At 39.9% G+C, this 23,243-nt stretch overlaps 1 protein-coding gene across 1 annotated transcript; it reads left to right on the top strand.

Annotated features, from left to right (window-relative positions):
* Nucleotides 1–16,508: 16,508 nt before the first annotated feature.
* Nucleotides 16,509–23,138, top strand: agtr1b (angiotensin II receptor, type 1b). Its single transcript, XM_010753411.3, has 2 exons — nt 16,509–16,783; nt 21,053–23,138. The coding sequence occupies exon 2, from the start codon at nt 21,159–21,161 to the stop codon at nt 22,242–22,244; it is 1,086 nt and encodes a 361-aa protein (XP_010751713.1). The 5' UTR covers nt 16,509–16,783; nt 21,053–21,158; the 3' UTR covers nt 22,245–23,138.
* The last annotated feature ends 105 nt before the right edge of the window (nt 23,139–23,243 follow it).

Genomic DNA, 23,243 nt, shown 5'->3' on the forward strand with positions numbered 1-23,243 from the left:
TTTCTGTCTTTTTTGTGTGTAATTGAGATGAGAAACCACAAGATGGCAGCCATCCAATTCACATCCTAAATTCACTGTCTGCTTTGCTGCACACGGAATAACAATCTGCTGTTGATGTCTTTATTTTGGATAAATATATCGATCCCCTCGTGAGAATTTCTTATTTTTAAATTGATTTTCAGTCCGGTAGATCTCACCGAGCCAAACTATAAATGCAAGAAGTGTTTACTTGCACCAAATGTTCATGGCTAAAATTACTAGTGCTAAATCAGTAACCTGAAGTGATCATCATTCTGCATTGTATATTTTAATGAACAATAATGCCGTGATGATTACACCAATTTCACCTTTGAGGAAAAAAAACTGTTCAAACATGCCACAGATCTATTTCTTATTCATTTGTATGAACATAAGAACCACAAAAGACCATCAGACATGAATGATTATTATTTTAAACTTCAGTTTAAAAGAGTTACTGAAGAAATATATCAGCAAGCAAAGAGAGGCTCTCATTCAGCTGTTAATTCAAGCGTCCACTATGGGGCAGAGTTGAGACATGTGAAAGATTTCAGGAGTACAATTGCTTCATTTTACTTCACCGTTAAATATCACTGTGCTGAACTATCGAAAACAAAATCATCTTCATACACCAAAATCACGTATATGATATGAAAATATGTTTTCCAAAGTTCTGGCACACATAAAAAGGAAAGAAGTAGACCATAACATCACATAAAACTGGACACATCGTGGAGAGTATATGGAAAATTACAAATCTTATCAGTGGAACAAGAACAGAGTGCCAGCTGTGACTGGAAGTGATCTAGTGGCCTACTGCCCACCTATAAAACAGTACACAACCTCCTTTTTTAGGAACAGTGTTTTGTGTCAATGAGTTAGTATACATCCTCTCAGTGACATCAGCGCAGCCTGGTTACACAGACTTAACAACCTGTCTGGTGATGCCTTTGTTTCTCTGTTTTTCAGAGAGCTCCAAATGAGTGTCCCTAATGGATGTAAAGCTGAAAAATGGTACCACGAGGCCCTTTCATGTCCCTGACTTTGAAGGCCTTTGGATGGATGACGTCAGCAGAGTGAGCTTTATTGTTGTGTGCATGGTCTGAGCAGATGGTTTCCCTGGTGCTATATAATGCTATACATCACACAGGTATGGTAGTGTGTGACAGTTTTTGAAGCCGTCTTTTAAATATTTAACCAAGCTACGAGAAAGTAATAATATTGACTAACTCTTTGTCCTGGAACAGCCCACTCACCCTTTGTTGACAATATAATATAAATGTATTGTGGTATAGCCTTTAAATGAATAAGAGGGGGAGGAGGATAAAGAAGGGAGACGCCGTTGCAAACATTTTTTATCCTTCTTTAATTCCTCCCAAATTCCTTTTTTTCCTTTCCTGATTTCTCAAATCCTCCCCTTCCTAATTCCTTACATTCTTAGTTTACATCCTTTATTCTTTCCTTGATTCCTTCTTTCCACAATTCCTGTGCATTATTTTTAATTCCATTACTCCTTCCTTCCTCATTTTCTTCTTCAAGTGTTTCCTTCCTCCTCCCTGTCTTTCCTAGACATATAATTCAAGTCTTGTACATTTAAGAGGACGCAAACCATGACCGTCTCAAAACAAGGAGCAACTGACTTTTTCCAGTGACACTGATCCCTGATAACGTTAAACTCTCAGAGCAAGCTGAAGATAAATCATGTTTGCTAATCATGACATCTCGGACTGGTCTAAAACACTCCCAGATAATGTGTGCAACTGTCCATGGCGACCTTCCTCATTTTTTACACACCAGTGCAGACTGTCGAGGCTCTTGAAAATCAGTTGATAATCAGCCTGTGTATCATGTAATGTGCTTTTGGTTTTAGGACGATCAGGAACATATGAAATATTATGTGTTGCTAATAAGGAATACTTAAAATACAATGGTTTGGATCATGTCTAATCAGTAAAGTCAAGTCTCATCTTTGAAAATATATTCTTGAATTTCTGAAAAATTGCAGTTCGTCATGCAACCTGTTAGATGCATGAGAATACATCTCCAGACCCCAACGTTTCCTCTGTACAAATTGTGTTGCACAACCTATATGGGAAACAGGCATGGGAAACTGTCTTACTCAAACAGGCTTAACCTTGCAAGCAGACCGATGGCCAGGGAGCCCAACTTTACTGTAGAGAGAAAATGTTTCTCCTGGATGTTTAACATATGTCCTTGACTAAACGCAGAGGTCATGATAACAAAACCTAAATGTCAGTTGCTGAGAGAAATATGGGAAGACGTCCCTCAAATGTCGCTCGAACACAATTATTGAGGGTTCCTTCAAAGTAATTTTCCCTAGGGAGTGTAACTTATGCTATACATAATATGAAACAGATGTACAGTAAAGGAAATGACCCATCAGAGGAAGAATAACAGAGTGTGTTTTAAGTTTGCTTGAATGCAGAGAATCTATTGAGTTTTGCTGTTCTGGAAAATATGAAAGTGATGTTAATAAAGTTTGAAATGTAGCCTCTTTTTAAACTCTTCGAATCATTTGCACTCATATTAACTGAACTGATTCTTGCCTCAGTGCGTCAAGTTGCCTTTCGACAAAAGCAGATCATAAATAACAACGAGTGACTAGCTGTCAAATGCAAAATTATATAATGGTGTAAAAATGGCTAAAGGCTACATGTTTCTGGAAAACGTGACTGAAAGTCCTTGGATGAAGATGTTGTTATGAAACTGGTCTATTGGGAAGCTAACTTGGAATTGGTTGCCATAAAGGAACATGTCAAAATCCATGCCAAAGAATAAATCTTGGCTTTTTACCATTAGTATTACAACTGCCTAGAGCTGAGACTTCATTAAGTACTAAGATATCATAATGGAAATCTAAAAATCAGTCGCTTCACTCTGTTGTGTCTAGTCAAAAGACATGCCACAATGTCCAGCAAAAACTCCAGACAAAAACAATGCAAAAAATAATTTGTGCGGTTATAAGTAGCCTTCAATTGTCTGCCTCGTTATAGCTTTTAATGGGTCTGAGTCATTGTAAATGATCATTGTTAGCGCCGTTGTCCTTTCTCTGATGTAATTAAGCAGGCGACAGAGACGAAAGGCTAATGAGCATCGTCTGTTGTGAGGAAGGTCAGCGACCAACTAAACCCTGATATGAGGGGAAAGTGAGAAAGCGCGTGTGTGTGTGTGTGTGTGTGTGTGACTATCTAAACAGTACGGCAGATGCACTTGGGGATTGATGTACCACGGTGTCTCATGTCCAAATCTATATGGCCCTTTTAATCCAATGAAAAATGAGAAGTGTGCGGTAACTTTGTTAGAAGTGGGTAATGTAGCCAGGGGAAATGGAACAGGGGCCAGCTTTGCAGGCCTCCTCCACATTCAGTGTAAGAGCTAACCTGATTTGCACTGTGCTAGCTCTGAGACCAATCAGGAGTGATTAAATAAACATGACGGACAGTTTTCTGAGAACCTATTAACTGTGACGTCTGTTTAGCATGTCTTTGTCGATACAAGTGGGTCCTTTTACCATCAAATTTGCTGTTTTACACTCCGAAGGTGTGACCCTCGCTCGCACCTTTCCATGGCATAATTACTTAGTCTTCTAGATTCTACTCATAAGCTAAAATGATTCCAAATAAAAAGAAATATTCTACTCATTTTATACTGCGTAGAATATAAAAGAGCCTGGAAACTATGAAAATAAGTTAAGCGGTTTCTATCAGGTACGATAGAGACACGTGGTATCCATCTGTGGTTTGGCTCAGCTCGAGTAACTGACAAGAGGCTCATGCGGAAAGTCAGCTTCATCAATCAGTATGACTGCCATTAATAAGTAATGCTTTTCAAATTACCAGGATGAGTGAAGGAGTCTAGGCTCTGCAAAAGTTTGGACGAAAGACAGATTCAACAGTTTCCTGAGCATGACTGCTGCATCTCGCCTGTCAAAGATGGATTACGTGTGCGAGTGTGTGGATTTATACGCTGTGCACGAATCCAAGTATCCGTAACAAAGTCAGTGTATTATTTCAATTAGGGGTGCAATTATTCATCTTTTGCAATAATAATTAATTTTAAAAAAATCTGGAAATACTGTGTTTTAGTGTGCAGTCTTGTAATATTTTTCTTGATTCTGCCAAACCTCCTGCTGCAGATTCATCTTTATTAAAGAAAACAGCACCATCTTATAAAAGAGGGTAGTATTTCCCCTATGTAAGGCTATCAGCAGCTTTATTGCTGTAATGATTGTGTCTATTGAGACAATTATATCATAAATGCCTATTTGGGAAAGAAACTAATACAAGATTGTGAATCTCAAAGCAGCATGTCCTTAATAAATAGTCACTGCAAGACATGTAATAGTGTTACTGGGGGTGAAATAGACATGCGTTAGTGTATATGAGACAGACATTTTCCTCTGCGGGCAGCAATACTTTTAATATCTATGGTTAGAATAAGTCAATGTTGTCAACAGGACTGCTTTATGGAAATATGTGATGATAATGATTTTTCAGGTGTTAAATTAACTGGATCAACCAAAAACAAACATTTCCTATCTGGTTATGGTACCTAAAAATTTCCAGAAAAACGTACTACCAAAATACTTGATATTGTGGTATAAAATATTCTATTCTACGACAATATACACTGTTGAAATTACTTAAAATATCTGTCCAGAGGTAGAAGTGAAATATTTACCTAATCACACATGATGATTGCATACTGCAAAGAGTCAAGACCTATGCTTACAACCATTACTGGCATTTTAAAGTCCCAACAGTGATTAAATCATATTGATCCTAATTGTTTTGATTGTTTTCAATTAGAAAATCACTTAACTCATTGAAGGTATAATCCAATAAAATCTGATTAACACATTACTTTTGTAATGATTTTCTGTTTAAGAAATGACTCGCAACTATTACAAAGGATGAAATTAAAAAAGGTGACTAACACATGTTTTCATTACACATGCTTTAAAGCGATTACTTTCTTTATTAATCATTTGTCCTAATAAATGTCAGGAACCGATGTAAATGCACACACGGCTGTTTAAAACCCAGAAATATCTCGTTTCTGGACAACAACAAAAAGCAACAAATCCTCAACAATTATTAGGGAAGTTTCAACTAGATAATGTCCTGCTTGAAAAATGGTGTAGATATTTTAATCCATTATCACAATCATTGCCAATAAATGTTTAGTTGGTTAACTGATTATTTAATTAATATTTTTAAATTTAGATGGAATTTCTGCATTATATTTATAAAACTGGAAAATGCTTTTTATTGCAGAAAATGTGTGAGATCCCTGGAGGCTGGAATAAATCGCAGAGCATTACTAAAAATGCAGAATGTGAAATAAGAAGTCTTAAAACAAAAAAATGAAAACACTGATGCTGAAATGTACAACAGACAGAGGAAATACTACAAAAGCTGGAAGTGGAAATGTGCCACTATTTTCGTGAAAGGTTATTTTTACCTTCCTGTGCACACACGTGTTAAGATGTGTATGTGATTAGAGGTCGGGATGGGGTTGCATACGGGGTGTTGATGTGGACAGTTTCCAACAACAGTTGTCTGACCACTTATCCAGTTCCTCCCATCTCAGGCTCTAGTCTCCACTCCTCAGTGATTAATTAGGAAAGTGAGTGGAATTAGTCTATCAGCAGGCTGAGGGAGAGGATGAAAATATTTACAGAGCTCCCAGGAAGGGATTTCATTAGGAGTTGACTCGTGGTGAGCCGCCTCCTCTCTCTTCATGCCGACACAGAGCGGGAGTACTCTAAAACTTGACCTCCAGTGTCAAGTCATGTGGTAACAGAGTTAAATGCCATAATGACAGCTACGATACAGACATGAGGCAGAAATTACGATTTTCTTATTGGATTAATCTGGACAAATATACAGTAACAGGAAATGAACTGCTTCAGAACATGAAAGGCTAAACTTATGCTATAAAATATCCGAGGAACCGAAGCATAATCCCACTGAGACAACACGATTCAAGGTACAGCATGCACATTAACCCCTCTCTCCCCTGAAGAGTAAAAACAACCTACACAGTCTTGGGAAAATCGGTAAGCATCAGTCTTTTGACAAATGTTTCTCACTTTGCTGTATGTTGATTGGCGTGAGATATCCCGCTGCTGTGTTATTTCCTCTAGCTCCACTCCTCCTCCCATCCACTCCAGCTCTCTCAGCAGGGGTTAGCTGACCTCAGAAAGGCACAGTATGAGCACCCATTGGCCGGCTGAATGCCTGTGTGATTATCAGGGGAAAAATAACAAAGTACATGCATCTTATGACCAATTTAGGAGCCTTGGAGTCCAATCCATAATAATAATGGTTCAAAAATATGAAAGCAAATATGTTTCTTTTTGAATGATCGTGTTAGCATCTACTACAACTATTATTACTTGCGTCTGAGTCAAATGATTGCACAGATAAAACAACGGTTTGACGTTTAATAAAGTCAGTCAACAAACCATTCACGGTTAATGAGAGATTAAAAGTTAAACACTAAAACACAAAGGTGAATAAGAACACATATGATTCATCAGTGTTACTAAATTTCTATGAAGTTTTCACTTCATGTATTTTAGAAAATTGCAAATATTTCCCCTGTGTTTATCTTCGTTCTGTTGCAATGGTGCAAATGGTCATTGCCACATGAAAACATGCTGGGCCATTTTGGCTCCAGCTAGGGAATTCCTTGGCACGGTTTCCAAATCTTTTTCTAAGTTGTTCATTAAAAGTAGGGGACACATAATCTAATATGTTCAAGAATATGGTACTTTACTCTGTGGTTGGATGTTATTAGTACAGACTGGTGAGAGTACATGTGCCATTACTATTTATATTTACAACATATTTCCCTGCTTTGTTCTGCTTTCTCATGGAAAGTCAGACACCATTTTTAAACATTCATAGCTTCTGTTTACAGTCATAACAGAAAAAAACACACACACTGCACAGTTAACTTTGATATCATATTGTTTGATATCAGTTGTATTATCTAGCAGAGCAATGTCATGGACTGAAGGTGTGCCTTAATATTACTATATAACTGGGTTGTTTGTATGCAATCACGTCTGAAAGGCGATAGTGTTTATAGCTACTGTTCTGTCATAAAGATGAGCAGTATGAGTAAGAGTATGACGCAGGGAGTCGTAGGAATAATGCAGCACATTTTCAGACAGTGTGTCTTCAAATCCTCACATTTATGATGTTGTTCACATGAGAACTGACAGAAATAGATGTGTGAGCAATGAAAAAGAGAGCTCGGGAGTAGAGCTGTAATGATTAGCTGACCGATTATTAAATGAATTTGAAACTATTTTTGATAATCAATAATCCTTTTGAGTCATTTTTTAAAATAAAAATGTCCAGATTTTAAATCCAAAATGTCTTTAAACACTTGAGGATGTCTCCTTGAGCTTTGAGGAATGATCAACATTATTCATCATTTGCTGACATGTTCTTGACCAAAAAAGTCATTATTAATTATATGATTAATCGAGAAAATGAATGATTCATCGATAATGAAATTAAACATTAGTTGCAGTCCTACTTGAGAGAGAAGCTCATACCCTACTTTTTTTTTCATAACATCTGGTGAATGAGTGAAGTGGCCGTGATTGCAGATTTAAGAAAATGACAAAAATTGTTGGACGAGGCACGCCCATGCTAGCTGTTTAATAAACTTTAATTCAAGCATAGGACATCTTTAGTTAGTGACTTTATCTGTCACAACATGTTAATAAGTAAAATGAAAAAAAGCCTTGTTTGCAGTGCAATGCCAAAAGTAGTATGGTTGGAGTCTAAACGGCTAAAATGTATTTATTTTGGCCTCCAAAAGTGTAGGTGAAGGAGGTGTGGGTGGAGAGCTAGTGTCCAGCTATAAATCACAGGGATTTATAGCTTAATACTAGCTTCTCTAGGTTCTCCAGAGAGTCATGTTCTCTGCGTCTTTCGAGCAGCAACATAAAATCCCTGAAATGATCCCATGCCTAAATATTCCAGTTCACTTGGAAGTACGTCACATTAGAGAAGCTTAAGATGCTCCAACTTCCCAAATACAAACAGAAAACAAAATTAGAAACCAGTATGAGCTCCTCCTTCCCAGGGACTATGTGCTGATTACAAGACCTTGGTGCCATCCACTAACTGGCACTCCTCTAAAACGGGACCAAGACAAACTCCCTAAGCAAGGCCACCTCAGCAGAAAATGTAGGGAATTGGCAGGAAAGTTTTACAGAAGAATGTTCAGCCGTCTGGCAGACACTGCTGCGTCACCATCAAATGAATTAAGATGAATTGAGTAAATGCATGACCAAAAGCAAGTACTGTATTTTCTAACGTGCCTGTTTCTGCATCTCAGTGCACAAAACTGGACTGGAGGGATGGACAGATGCCTGTTCGAGATGGTTCGAGCAAAGTTCTTGACCTGTTGATTACTTTAGGTCAAGTGAACTCAGCGACCAAGGGTAAACATGATGACGAAGAGAGGATGACTAAAATATGCACGTTAAGGACATTCAGAGTCTGGTTTCCAGATTAGAAATTGTTGTTTGCACTCAGTGTCACCAGTAAAGCTTGAATTATGTTACAGCAATACAGTGTGTTCTTTTAAAAGGTTAATGTCTGTCTTTACTGACTCATGGCCCGTATAACACACAGAGGATAAAGATCTAAGAGGAATTATAGGAAAATATACCAGTAGGAGTTCTTTGGAGTTTATTGCAGGAATAATTTAGGCGGAGTGCAATACCAATAATCTTTAGGTTTCCTTTTAAGGCAATAGTCTTACAGATTTTTACGGCGCTTCCCATCATCTCTTCTCCCAGGAGATAATCAAAACGTTTGAACAAAGATTGTGATGTTTAAGTACTCGCCTTTCAGATGTCTGTACATTTTGTAAGAAGAGTCTTGTGTTCCCAAACAGGACGCGACTCAGGACGGATGTTAAATCTTTTAAAAATAAAGATGTCCAAGTTTGGTATTAAACATCAATAGATCATCATAAACTTACTAGTGATAGGTTGTCACAACCACCATGAACAAATTGTGTGTAGACATTTCTCAAAATGTTTTATAGAAGCCAAACCTGCACATAAATTAAATTGTTTTTTAAATAGTGTCAGTCCTGAAATTTAGTTTCAATCCTAGCAGGGAAGTTTAGTTTAATTTCAAATACAGGTGGTGATCAAAACTATACAAGTCATTATTAACAAATTATTGTAATTAGATTTCTTTTACAGATCTATTTTACTGGTGGATTCAGTTTTATGATTCAGAAATTAAGAATTTAGTAGATTCATGACCAAACACAAATACCAAACATGCCTGTTGTGCAAAAGGGATGGACAGAAGACTGTTAGAGTTTTATAGAATAAGAATCCTGAACTTTTCCCACCAACTACAGATTGGTATTTATAAAATATTAACATGAGAACCTATAAAACAATAGTGCAATAGAGAACAGAGCAGCAGACTCCTCAACATGCACAATGGTCGTATTTCAAATTGAAGACAGGAACTATTTAGAAACATTTTGGAGAAACAAAATGTTTAGAACATCCTGAGGATTTGGGTGGAGACAGAAGTGGATTTCACATTCTTTCTGAAAACCGGCCATCTTTCTTCGTATACACAATAAATCCAGACAACAGTTCTCTAATAAAACAACGTGGATGATCATCTGGTGGATCATGTAATGTTTTCATATCAGTTCAGCGCCTTAAACTGCTCCATTCATACTGATTCTAAAATTTGCAGTGATTTGTTTTAACTGCGTTATATACTGCGCCAATATAAACAAATAAAGAAAATCCTGTTTATTTGCAATATGACAAGGTCTCTTCAAAGAACGACTGAACCATTTCCCTCCAAACACATCTGTCAAGGACTAATCTGTTTGTTACTACAGAGATGAGGACATGACAAAACATCGCCAGCGTGGAGCGAGTCACCCTCTTCCCGGAGGACGGGGGTGTTTATAGGGTCTGGAGGGCCTCGGGGCTATTGACTCAGCTGAGATCCGAACTCCCCAGCAGCCCCAAAGAGTAACAGTGTGGCCGGAGGGTTTCTTTTTTAAAACAGGGACGTGGGTACAAGCTGTACGCACTTTTGGATAGACGCACACAGATGCATCTAGTGCAATTTAGTGTCTATATATAATTGATGTTTACAATCAACATTTGTTTTATTTGTTTTATTTAATTGAAAACTCTGCAGGTAATGTTTCCATGCCTGGTTATGGCTCTTTTGCAAGAGAGAAGGTCACGGGTGAGAAAGAAAACTCAACTCTGTTCACATGCTGTTTACACAAGGAAAGCCTGGCTGGGATAAGAACAGGTTCCAGACCCCTTGGTACACCATTGTGTGTGTGTGTGTGTGTGTGTGTGTGTGTGTGAAACTTTTCTGTCTTCTACACAAAAGTTCTCATGCGGACACACTGAATTTTTCCCATACAGTAACTGACAGCCTGCTGCAACTGTAAAAACATGAGAAAATAAGAAGAACATGGAGGCAAATTTATTTGTTTACGCACGTACAATCTGTGTCTGAGATGTCTGAAGGTAATGACAAATCTTTTTAATAAAACAGCAACCTTGAAAACAACAAACTCACTTCCTTGCTTGGGGGCAACATTACCTCTTCCTCCATTATCTTCGTCTATAATGCTCTTTTGGCTGAGCAGATAGTACCTTAAGGAAGCGAAATATGTCTGCATGACAGCTCACTGTTTTATTGAATTCAAATGTCATCCTCTGCTGATAAATCAAGTACAAATGCCTTATTTATCCGACATAGATCTAATAAAGGGCTCAAAATATTCATGGGAGAGGTTACACTAAAGGAGAAGTAGCGGGCCTCCCTCAGCAACCCCCTCAATATTTTCCCATCCCTCCCTGTGTGGTGATGTAAAAAAGCAACCTTGGGGAGCCCAGACCTAAACAATGTGATCTCCTAGAGGCCCGTTACATGCCTTCCCACCACTTTCCTCCCAATCTCTTGGACACTTCCTGTTTGTGTAAAAGATTTGTTGTCTTTGACATATCTGTACTTTTGCTCCAATTGAGAGGAGTGTGGCGCCTACATAATTTTGCATCTCAAGAGTCAACCTCTGGTTCAGTGATTTCCGTGACGTTGAGCAGGAATGGAAGCTCGGTGGGGGCAAAGGTCAGCCACAAACCAGCGTGCTTACAGGTTGTACATGTATTCCTAGATCCTGGCAACAAGAAGAAAAAAAAAAACACAGTACAGAGTGTGACACTTTTTGTTCTGTTTGTCCACGTCCCGCTCGTCCTCCCACACAAACAGTTTTTTTGAGTCAGGCTCGCATGGGCAACAACGCTAACAAGGCAGGTCCATTCAGTGTGAGAGATGCAGTAAATATTTTCTGAGCCTTGACTGCACCAGAGGGATGGTGCTAGAGCTGTCCTTGACACCTACGCAGCACACTGAGAAAATAAAAGCCTTGTTAAAGTCACATTGGACAGGTCCCTTGTGGGCCATCCGAGGGTGATATATGTAGTCCTGGATGTTTAGGACTGTCAGGAGCGCAGAAATTAGTTCTGTACAGATGGATGTTTGTTATGTCTATAAAGCACGAGAGCGCTGAGTGTCCATTAGATAAAACACATGTTATAAGGCTTGCTTGAAGTCCACCATGACAAAACATCTTTTTCAGAGAATATATTTTATAGCCTTTAACATCCCAGGCCAGATGTAAATCAGTTATTTGCCACTGGATGAACATCAGTCTTAAACACAAGGCTTGCGTGTTCTGTTTATAACAACACGATAATTACTGCAATATGTTAAACATAACTATTTATGTCAATTAGGTGGCTAATTAAGCTGATAAATGTCTTAATTAACACATATCTCTATGTCGACATATTTGTCAGTATATGCTACGCATTTTAAAACACAATATTAGCATTTAAAATCAGTTTTATGCGGAAAAATGCTACAAATTTTAATCGTTTATGCAGACAGACAGCATAACATAACATGTCCTGCATGCTACTGTACATATTATGGTGTCGGGGCCTTAAAATGGCCCATTTTGATGGTTCAGTGAAGCCAGCTGACATGACAGGGATTTAGTATGTGAATGCAGAGTTGATATTTGGCATCCAGAACTGACCCCATCACTCCCCGCAAGCATTCACCAAGTTCGACACAGCGGGAATTGGGGAGCAATGACAACAAACTTAGACTCCACATGTGGATGCTGTGGTGGAGGAGTTTTTGAAAAGCAGTGTGAACAGCAGTGGAAACGACAGCTCGCACTTTTTTGCAGCAGTTTGAAAGTAAAGTTTCAGGCACACAATCTCTTCTTAAGCGGTGCATAATCTTTAGGACATGGATGTAAGATTAAGATATCGATAAATACAGTTTCAGCAATTATAACGAGCAAGTTGTCACGTAACAGAGTTGAAATATCTCTCTAAATCTTAGATGTATATGGAGGGGATGTGTCAACAGCCTTGCTTAGTTACACTGTTTGCACGACAACAGTTATTGCAACATGAGCATCTCCTAGAGACCCAAGCTTGCAGTGGGATATAGTACGAAACAGTAAAAACTTGCAAAGAAGGATAGTGCAATATCAATTCAGCTAATAGCACTCACATAAACCAACACGAGTTTCAACACTATCAAAATGAACACAATAGATGTGGTAGCAACAGGAGCAAAAGCCGAGTCTTACCTTAATGAAGCCAAGCAGTGAGTGAAGCAGGGACAGAAAACATAATTTCTGGGTTGACATGACAACATTTTTCTTAACGAACCAGAAGAAGCACCGAGTATTTTCCAAATTAAGACGTCCCGAAGCAAAGACGACTGGTGAGTTAGCTCAAGAAATGCTACATTAGCAGGAGAAACAAGTAGCTTAAAGTAGCTTAGCCCTAAATTAGCCTTAACTTTATTATTCATTTGTTCAACAGCTTTAGTTACGTCTTACTTTACAAATTATGACTTTTGCAAACAAAACTTACGAAGAGCTTAGAAAATACAATGCCTTTTTTTATGAATATGCTATCCAACAGTATAGTACAGCTGAAGTTAATTAACTAATTAGTGATTAGTTAGGGGCTGTTTTGATAGTTGTTTAGATTCTTAAGCAAAAACATGGTTCTGGCTTTACAATGTGAGGATTTTCTACATCCCCATTTAAAAATATTTAAATAATTTAGTTTATTTTTTAGTTTAATTTTGAGGTTTGAACAAAACTAGTATTAAAAAGTGTCACTTTGGGCTCTGGATAATTGTGGCATTTCTCAGTATTTCCAGAAGTTTTACAAACCAAACAAACATTTATGGAGAAAATAACCAGCAGAGTAACCATAATAAAACATAGTAATAATGAATTTGCTGTATTATATAAAATTGTTTAAGTAACATTCTGCTTTTACATTAAAAGAAGAGTACTGATGATGTATAATGTAATAGTATAACAGTTGCAGGGGACATTTTTCTGTATTGAGTTCCTACATACATTTTTCTGATTATACTCACATCCTTTTACAAGTTACTGCTATGCACTAACTTGTAACACAGTCTACACAGTGTGGTAGTGAACACGGTCAAGACCTTAAAAGGAAGTCGAAGCTGCCTTTTTTTTCCGCTGCATACATTCGGTCCTGACAAACGCAGGTGTATCTAATAACATTATTGATTGCAGCGTTTCATTGCAGTGATTGTTGGAACATAGACATCCTTTGTGTTATTAGTTCCACCTGTGCTTTTTTTGCTATTACGCGGCAAAATGTCTGCTGTTGTGAAACAGGTCTGTGAATACAATTCATTTGGGAGCGATGGTGGGAAAGGTTCCATGAAACATGCACAAGAACAAGATGCACAGACTTTTGAGGAAAAACTGGTGATGCTTGTTAAGACAACAGAAACTAATGATTGCCATGTGTGGAAACAAACATGTTAATTTTATTTTAATGAAATTCAGTTTGGCCCTCTCAGCTGGACTTTTGATAGAAACCATGCAGCACTAACCTGTAAACATGTCAAATGTATTCATACAGGTATAAGAGGTGACTCAGCTTCATGTCACTCAATACTGGTCAGCAGTTCTATCTTCAGACCTCACAGAGTATTGTCTTTCGTCAGCAGGTGGCTATGTGATGTTTGGCATTTTAGTGCCTGTGTTGTTCTTGTGTAAAAGGTCCGTCGTTCCCCGCAGTGCCCTGGGCTACCAGTAATTACCTCAGTCATCAATTCATTCTACTACAGCTTAGGTGCTAACGCAGCTAATCTTGTTAGAGTCATTTGATTAGCAAGAACATCACCCACTATCACACCTCCGGGGTATGAGCACTTGAGATTAAGCCTTGTCCTCTTTTCTGGCCCTACTCACCCAGAAATGATGTATTACCCAATAGATGATAAATGACCATGTTCTTTGGATTTTACTATAGTTGCTTCAGATTCCTAATTGTTGCACAACGTGAATTTAGACCTGAGAGAGAGAGAGAGGGAGTGAATTATGGAGTTCATTTCCAGGCCAACAAGTTTCACTTTGTAAAAGTACCACAACCACAATCTGAGATAGACGCCCCCCCATCTATTCTAAAATAGGTACAGTCTCACAAGAAAGTTTATTTCCCACCTAATCGTCTCTCTGCAAGCTCTCCATTTTTAAAATAATCGACATCTGTTTTTGCTTGTACTCGACGAGTGTAAGTCAATGCTGTAGTGTGGGGTGTTGCAACAACATCCTGTCCCTACTGAGAATTATTTGTCTTGAGGTAAATGCTGTGCATATTCGGAGCTCGCTACATAACTCTTTCCCCGCTTCCTGATGGGTCTCGTGGGTTAGATTTAGTTTGTTGATAACTCTTGTGTTAGTAAGGCCAAGACCATGCACGCAACTTGATACTGTACGGGTGCTCGCTGCTGCGACAGGATATGCAATAAGATAACGTTCACCTAATGGATGATTCTTATCATTCACAGTAATTGAAGGCATAATGGAGGATCCCCTGGAGGTGTAAATGGCTCTGTTGCTGTGTTTTAGAGAAAGTGAGACACTGTCCTCCTCTCTGCAACCTGCTCCTGAGTGAAGAAAAAAAGTGCATGTCATGTATTTACAAAAAGGTCCTTGTATCTGCTGTGTTTTGACCCCGTGTGACCTCCAAGGAGCTGCGAGCCATAGAAATCTCTGCAAATGTGATCATTCTCAAATGACCAGGTCACGCATGAGCGCGCAAAAGCCACCAAACAGGACCTCCACTTAGGCCAAAGTGTTTGTTTTTCCTTTCTTTCCTTGTTTGTCTTCGACCCAGGCGATGGCTTTCTTCGCCATCAACACTGCAGACACTGAAACTGAGGGGATTTACGGGGTGACAGCCACACGGCCTCATCCATCACTATACATCTCCGTGACGGTTGTGAGAGCTGCTTTGGACTATGGTGGAGAGGTGAGATTGTGACCCACTTCTCAACACCTGTCAAGACCTTAAGGAAAAAAGAAGAATAGTGAGAGACAAATAACTTCAGTGTTTAGGTGTGTCTGATGGATGTTTGCTAAAAATAGAAATTCTTATTACAGCTGCATACACAATAGTAAAGTGTGCGGGTTTAAAATTCCTCCCTTTCACACCAGTCGGATCTTTTTTTATATTATTTTTTGTCGTTACAGTTTAACTGTCACATTTTACGTGCCTCAATCACACTTAAATAGCCTCCACAAAGCCATCTTGACCGCGGGGAGCTGTCAGCTCGGTCACCCTGACACGCATGCACATGCGTTCACACACTCCCGACAATACATCTGCATCTTTTGAAAGAAAAGAAAAAAAAAACAGAAAAGTTTGACAAATGAGTGACAGCTGAATCACACTGGAAAACGAAAAACATTCTTAGAAAGCCAAGCAAGGAGTGAAAGAAAAGTGGTAACCCAACTCTCTAACTCCACCCTGCCAGTCCCCACCCTCCACCCTCTCTTAGCCCCTGATAGACCCTGATCCAAGCCAAGGGCAAGCTTGTTGCAGCTATTAATACAGTGTGTCGACAGGTCCAATCACAATCAGAGCCTGGCCATTCTTTTCATGCTGTGCAGAGGACAAGGGACAGGGGACTGTCATAGGATGAGAGATGATCTAGTGGTGGAGAGCGGTGTTTGAGATATTAAAGTAAGATTAACCTGCGTGCTGTCAGTGCGGGTGTGCATATATGTCTGATTAATTAAACTTTATATGCCGAATTAAACATAAAGATTGTGCAAGAGGCCCAGATTTGGCGCTTTAATCAGCTCCGCCTGTCAAAAGCAGCAATCGGTTTCACATGAAAGAGATAAAAGCAGACATTAAGAGAGAGAGAGAAAAGGAGAGATGGTGCTTGGGGAGTAGGGGGGGTGGGGGCGAAAGAGGAGGGGAGAGGGAAGGGGGGAGGAAGAGGCGGAGGAGGCGAGGTGCTATTGTGTAAGATCTTGTGTGTGTTTGTTTATGTGTGCGCAAGCAGTTGGCCACAGAGAGAGATGGGCTAGGACAATGCGTAGCTCCAATATAATTCATTCATCACTCTAGTGTGTGTGTGTGTGTGTGTGTGTGAGAGAGCATAGTAGGGGGGTGTGTGTCAGTGTGTGTGTGTGTGTCAGACGGTATTCCTGCTCGTCTCGCTCCACCAGTTAAGTTAAATCAGAGGCAGTCACTGGCACACTGCAGTGGTCTCTGTCTCTCTGTCCTGTCCTCCTCTGAAAGCATCAACAACCTCCTGCTTCAGCGCCACAGGTAAGAGATCACGTTACCTCATTCTCAGGAAGATGTTTTACCAACTTTTATTCATAATTCTTCTGCCAGTTTAAATCTATAAACTACTTAAATTTAACTTTCTCATCGGATTAACAGATCTTAACTTGTTACGGCTGCTTTTAGGCTTTTCTAATGCTCCAACACCAGCGCAAAAAAATGTTTCACTCTGTAAATATTTATCTCATAAGCCTTTTGTTGAAAAGCGCTGATATTACCTTGGGAACCAACACAATGTAGTAACTACAGAGAGCAAAATGTTAGATGTATTCACTGGTTTAATCGACGCAACCTGTTGTTGCTGTTTGTTCAAGTTGTTCATGTGAAAGTCCTGTGTGTGCAGAGCATTCAAAGGAAGCGGCGTAGCTGTGCGGTAAGCATGGTAAGAGTCCAGGATTATAGAAACTATACGAAGAAAAGGACAGAGTCTGTTGTAAAGTTTACATTGTCTCATATTCCCTTAGAGAATTACAGCCACTTCCTGATAAACAGTAGCTCTGAGCTCCCTAAAAGACCTCGCTTATGAGGAATTTAATCCTGAAGCAGGCAGGAAAAGGGGAGATGGTGGATAGCGGGGCATGGTAACTGAAGAAAATCAGGTGAAATTAAATTTTCTGCACTGCCAGTGAGAGAGACGGGTATGCTTGTTGAAGAAAAGTGAAATAAGAGGGATGGACTGGAGCAGGACCATGGGGAAGAGAGGAAAAGAAGTCGTGGCTTCCCTTCTAGGTTGTTCAGAGTGGAAGCTGCTCAGCATCATGCTCTTAAACCAAGAGCTTTGTATGGGTTTCAATTTTATAGGCGCTTACTTTGCCCCCTAATGTTTCCATGTTGGAGACACAAGCTACTATGAGAGCCAGTAATCGTGTTACTCAATATAAACTCACGTTCGGCAGTGAAATATTCTTCCAACTTCTATAATCTAGTCTTCTAAACAATCACAATGATTGAAAATAAGTGGGATTAATAATTTGTTTTGTTACTGTAATTGAAAATGCCAATGGCATATTTTATAAAACGCAGCGCAGGAAATGAAGGGAAGCTTCACAGGCTTTGTGCTGTCATGTGAAAGCGTAGTTTTATAAACAAAAACAAAAATTCAGACATGGTTTCTGATGCCAATATTTCCATTAGCCTCTTTGCTGCACACAGAAGTCAAGTCCTCATTTGTGTCATGGACACTGTCACTCTGTCACACACACACGCACGCTTAATCAAAATCCTCTTATTCTTTCTGAACGTGTGTGTGTGTGTAAATGCACAAAATTAAAATGGAGAAGTCTGTTGCTTTCCGTTTTTTTTTAAGCATCCTTATTATTTAAGAGATTCTTTAGTCACCGGTGAGTTTACTGTTGGTCAAGTTTCCTACTTCAAAAGCTCTTCAGTTGAAGTGACACCCTTGTAAGTTGAGACAGAGGAGGAAGTGAGTTGAAGGAGGCTGCGGTTGAGGTGCGCCACACTTAAATTAAACACCCGTATTATTACTCTACATGGAGCAACAGTGTGAAATTAAGCTGTGATACCATTTTAAGGTCATTTGTTGGCGGATATTAAATTTATATTCCTGTAACGTGTTTGAAGATACAGGAAAAGTTGAGTTTACAACAACGGGAAGCGCCGGCTGTAACGTTTTGTTGACTTAACATGCCTAAATCGAGGTCTAAACGAGCGGATGATCATGAGGTGGGTGGCTGAGGTGGTGTGTTCCTAGTAAGATGAACCTCACTTCATAATGGGCTGATATAAATCATTAACTCCATCAAGCAAGCATTTTAGTGGCTGTCTCTATGGGCAGCCAGATGGTGGTGCTCATGTCAGAGCAGCCAGTGCGCTCAGGCCAAGTCGAGGGCAGCCTCAGATAGTTCTGTTGATTGGAACTACACTTCAGTCCAACACAGCAACCCAGACCATGAACTTTTTAGTTTTAACTTTTTAAGAAATTCCCATGATCCCAGCAAGAGTCTGCAGTTAAATATCCTGAAATAGGATTAGAAGTGGAATGTCGCTACTACAGTGACATTCAGGAGTCGGCCCCTGCAATGTGCAGCAAAAATGTCCTTCCCTCTAATCCTGATTTTATTGTCCATTGTAAGCAGCTATGTATTTGCAAACACAGTGTGCGGTCCATTGTTGCGTCTGAGAGGATGCAGCTTGCTCGCGGATCCTTGTGAAGTGGGTGTTTACCTTCCTGTCTGTGGTCACCCAGGGTTTATGGCTGTCATTCAGTAATGTACCATCTCACTCTGAGCTATACCTCACTGGACACAGCCGCACTTAATCACCTGCTTCCGAGTCGCCTTCTGTTCGTGCCACCTCACCTTTATTATGGGGCTCACTTACATATATAGGCAGCAATAACTTTCAGCCTTGTTTATATTCACTCCCCACAAATGTCCCCTCGCCTTGAGCATCTCCCTCATGGAAAAATACTGGCGGTTAAAGTGTCAACCATACCAACAATGGTAAAAGGCATGTGGTGTCCATTTTCTCCAATATTTCCATTTGTGGTCATCAGAAATCTTCTTAGCATCAGGGGATTGTCTTGAACGATTTTAAATCCCTAAACTGTGTAACTGATATGTGTTTAGTCGCTCTCTTCTGTATAGTTTAAATTTACAGCCACCCACTGTTATAATCATTAAAGAAAGAAAACACATGTACTGTAAATCCAAGCAATGACATCTGTGTTGGTGCTTTACCCTACCTACTACCATCAGGAAACTCGCAGAGATATTTCATTATTCTGTTGCCCTTGGCACCCACACATCTTCCACACTCAACAATCCCCACATCTGCAACCGATACGGTTGTTGCTTTAGTGCACGTACATTCTTTTTTTTTCATCCACTGAAACCTGGTGGAAAATGAGGAGATCATTTACTTGGAGATAAAATAGTTCTACTGGAAGGGCTCAGACTGTCTTAATGCCAACCAGAGGCAAGAGGAATGCAGAAAGAGCATTCAGTTGTAGTCCACTGCAGCTGGATTCCTGCAAAAAATATTTTTCCATTAAATATATATGTGGATTATCTGATGTAAAACTAAATGTATCAATATGATTTCCATCATAATATCCCTGTACTGTGTCAGCTGTGAAATGGACAGAATAAAATCTTGAAGTTAGAATGCCATCTTGTGGAAAGACTGCTTAGTTTAGTCAAGCTGCTAACCATGAGATTTTCATTTCTACAGTGGCAGCTTATAGAGAATTATAGAAGAAAATCTATTTAATATTGTAAACACAGCCCATAAAATAGTTCTTTCATTGTCTATATATGGTATTTGCCTACATTTGAGCTCCAAATTCACAGCATGTTTTCCTCTGGCATCTGTTAGGTTTTAATGTAACCACAAACATGGTGTCATTTTCATGTAATCAGTAGCAGAAACTATCATTGCAGCTTTAGTAATATTATACATAAGGGTAATATTGTTACATCAGCGCAACAAACGGCACTCACTAAGCTATTCTATTAAACATAAAGACTCGCAACAAATGGGAGAATTTGTTTTTTTTCTCCCATTTCACATTCTGCTTGTACAAATGAAACAACAACAACAAAAAAGTAGCCCAGAGGCAGATTTTCCGCAGCACGCAGGTTTGATTTTCTCACAGAGCAAAGTTTCCACAGAGCTGAATCCCTGCTGTCCTGTTTGTTTAGGTGTGTGCTGATTAGAAGTTCTCATGCTGGGTACAATGTATCTGTGCACACCAAGGGTTTGAAACGTGACATGTCTTTTACAGTGACTGGAGCCTCAACCCTCTCTTTTTCTCTCCTCCCTCAGTACCTCAGTGTTTAATGGTGTTGTTACCCAAGCTCGCACTTAGCCATGCAGTCTTCATTAACACAGGTCGTAACACGAGGCATAAATGTTCTCCTTCCGGGTGCTGACAGTCCACCCAGATGGACAGACCATTTGATAAACACTGTACAGTTTTACTGTTGCTATTCATTAGCCAAGAGACGATTTTAAAGAGAAAGGAGAATGCAGACTGTCTAAATAATGACGTTTCAAAGGGCATTTTTGGAATATTGAATAACATACAACATCTGTTTTTCATGGCCTCTTATTTTACAGAAATAACATAAAGCGTCAGGATGGCTTTAATGTGCAGGTCTTTAATGAGCTGGTGTAGGGTGAGCACTTTCATGGGTGCTCGTGTGGATTCGCGTTTATGGACCATGCCAGCAGTAATGATGACTCTTCCCCTAGACTGCCTATGACATTTTTGTTGTGTTTCTTTTATAGGACTCGTGGAGGCCCTCGCCCAAGGCCTGTATCAGTCACCACAGACGCACCCTGCCGACAGGGCCCCCTGTTTAAAAGTCTCAGGATCTGGCACTAAAAAGGGAAAATGAAGAACATAACGGCAGGAGCGACAGAAGGGATAGTTCTGACTTGCGGCATGTCTGGAATCCATGAATTCATCTTCACCCTGGTACCCATCGTCTACGGCTGTATTTTTGTCATCGGCATTGTCGGAAACAGTATGGTGGTGGCCATCATCTACTGCTACATGAAGCTCAAGACGGTGGCCAACATTTTTGTGCTCAATCTTGCTATCTCTGACCTTACCTTCCTGATCACCCTACCCATGTGGGCCACCTTCACTGCCACAGGCTATCACTGGCCCTTTGGAGGATTCCTGTGCAAGGCCAGTGCAGGCCTGGTGATTTTTAACCTCTACACCAGCGTCTTCTTCCTCACAGCACTCAGCATTGACCGTTACCTTGCCATCGTTCATCCAGTTCGATCACGCAGGTTCCGCACTGTGTTGTATGCACGCATCACCTGCGTAGTGATCTGGCTTTTCGCCTTTGTGCTTAGTGTGCCCACAGCACTGACCAGGGATGTCCACCACATCTCTAACACCACAGTGTGTGGCATTCTGCATCCTGAGAGCATTGAAAATGAAAGAGCATTGAAAGAGCTCTTGCTGGCCATCAGCCTGATGAAAAGCCTGCTGGGCTTCCTGGTGCCCTTTGTCGTCATCATCACCTGTTACTGTCTCATCGGACGGACACTTCTGGAGGCGAGACACATCCAGAAAAGCTCCCGTTCCCGGGATGACGAGGTGCTGCGCATGCTTGCGGCAGCTGTCCTGGCCTTCTTCCTGTGCTGGGTGCCCCATCAAGTGTTCCACTTCATTCAAGTGCTCACCCAGCTGACCCAGCTGGACTGCGCCATCCTGGAGATCATTGACACGGCCATGCCCTTCACCATCTGCATCGCCTACTTCAACAGCTGCATTAACCCTATTGTGTACGGCTTTGTTGGGAACAACTTCCGCAAAAACTTACTGCGCCTGTTGCGCTGCTCACCAGGTGGAGCGACACATCCTCACATGAGCATCAGCTCCAAGATGAGCGCCCTCTCTTTTCGTACCTCTGAGGCTCTTAGCCTCACAGCCAAGAGTAAAGCCTCCTCTGACGTTAAGTGAGAAAAAAATAAAGTAATAGGGTACAAGTTCACTCTCCGCGCTCTTTTGGTCTGTGGTTAAGGGGCCGGGGATGGAGACATTCCATGCTTTTAAAACCCCAACTGTATTACCAAGCACTGAACCATGCAGAGTGGTTGAAATGTTGTATTCATGTCCCTCTCTCTTTCACTTACAGTATCTGCAGAATAATTATTCATAAACCTTCACGTCACACAGCACTCACGCACAACACAAACATATGGTGAAGTAAAAAAGAAAAATCCTTGAATAAACTATATGAATGGAGTATTGCCCTGCAATACGTAATTACAGATCGCTTATCCCATTATTTATATAAGATATGCATGTACTGCAAGATTTTTTGTCGCCATTTTGCCTTCAGGATACAGTGCAGTAATATATAGTCCAGTGTGTTCTGTGTGCTCAGCAGGTCTTTCACCAGTTAGAACAGTGATCAAGTGCTCAGCAAAAATGCCAATGCTTAAAAAAAAAAAAAAAGCAACAACGATGCATGCTCTGCCAGCAGTTGTATACATGGAACAATTGAAAAAGTGTAGCAAAAATGTGAATTTATATCAGTTAATAATATACTTGACTATGATAACTAGCACCTGTATACTGTATGTGGTCCTGTCAAATTATGTACACCTTGTAATCTATAAAAAGTGCTTGCATAATAAGATTGAAATGCTGAAATGTGTGCTAGCCTGGGAGTAACATGCTGTCTAAAAAGGAGTGCTACACCAACACTCCAGGTAGGGTGATCATTGTCAATAATTTTGGTGGTTGTCTTTGTGGTATTTAAACATGTTGTACTACTCTGTAAGTGTACAGTTTGTGAATATATAAATAAGTTCATTTTTCATGTTTCTTTATTAAATCATTATAAAGAAAGACGAATCATCCTCATCAGTCATTAAAATGTGTCATTAATGACTATACCGAAATATTAAGTACTTGGCTAAAAGCACCTCCAACATCTATTAATCATTGACAACG

Source organism: Larimichthys crocea, chromosome XXIII (genome assembly GCF_000972845.2).
Source record: "Larimichthys crocea isolate SSNF chromosome XXIII, L_crocea_2.0, whole genome shotgun sequence".
In the NCBI taxonomy this organism is placed as follows: domain Eukaryota; kingdom Metazoa; phylum Chordata; class Actinopteri; family Sciaenidae; genus Larimichthys; species Larimichthys crocea.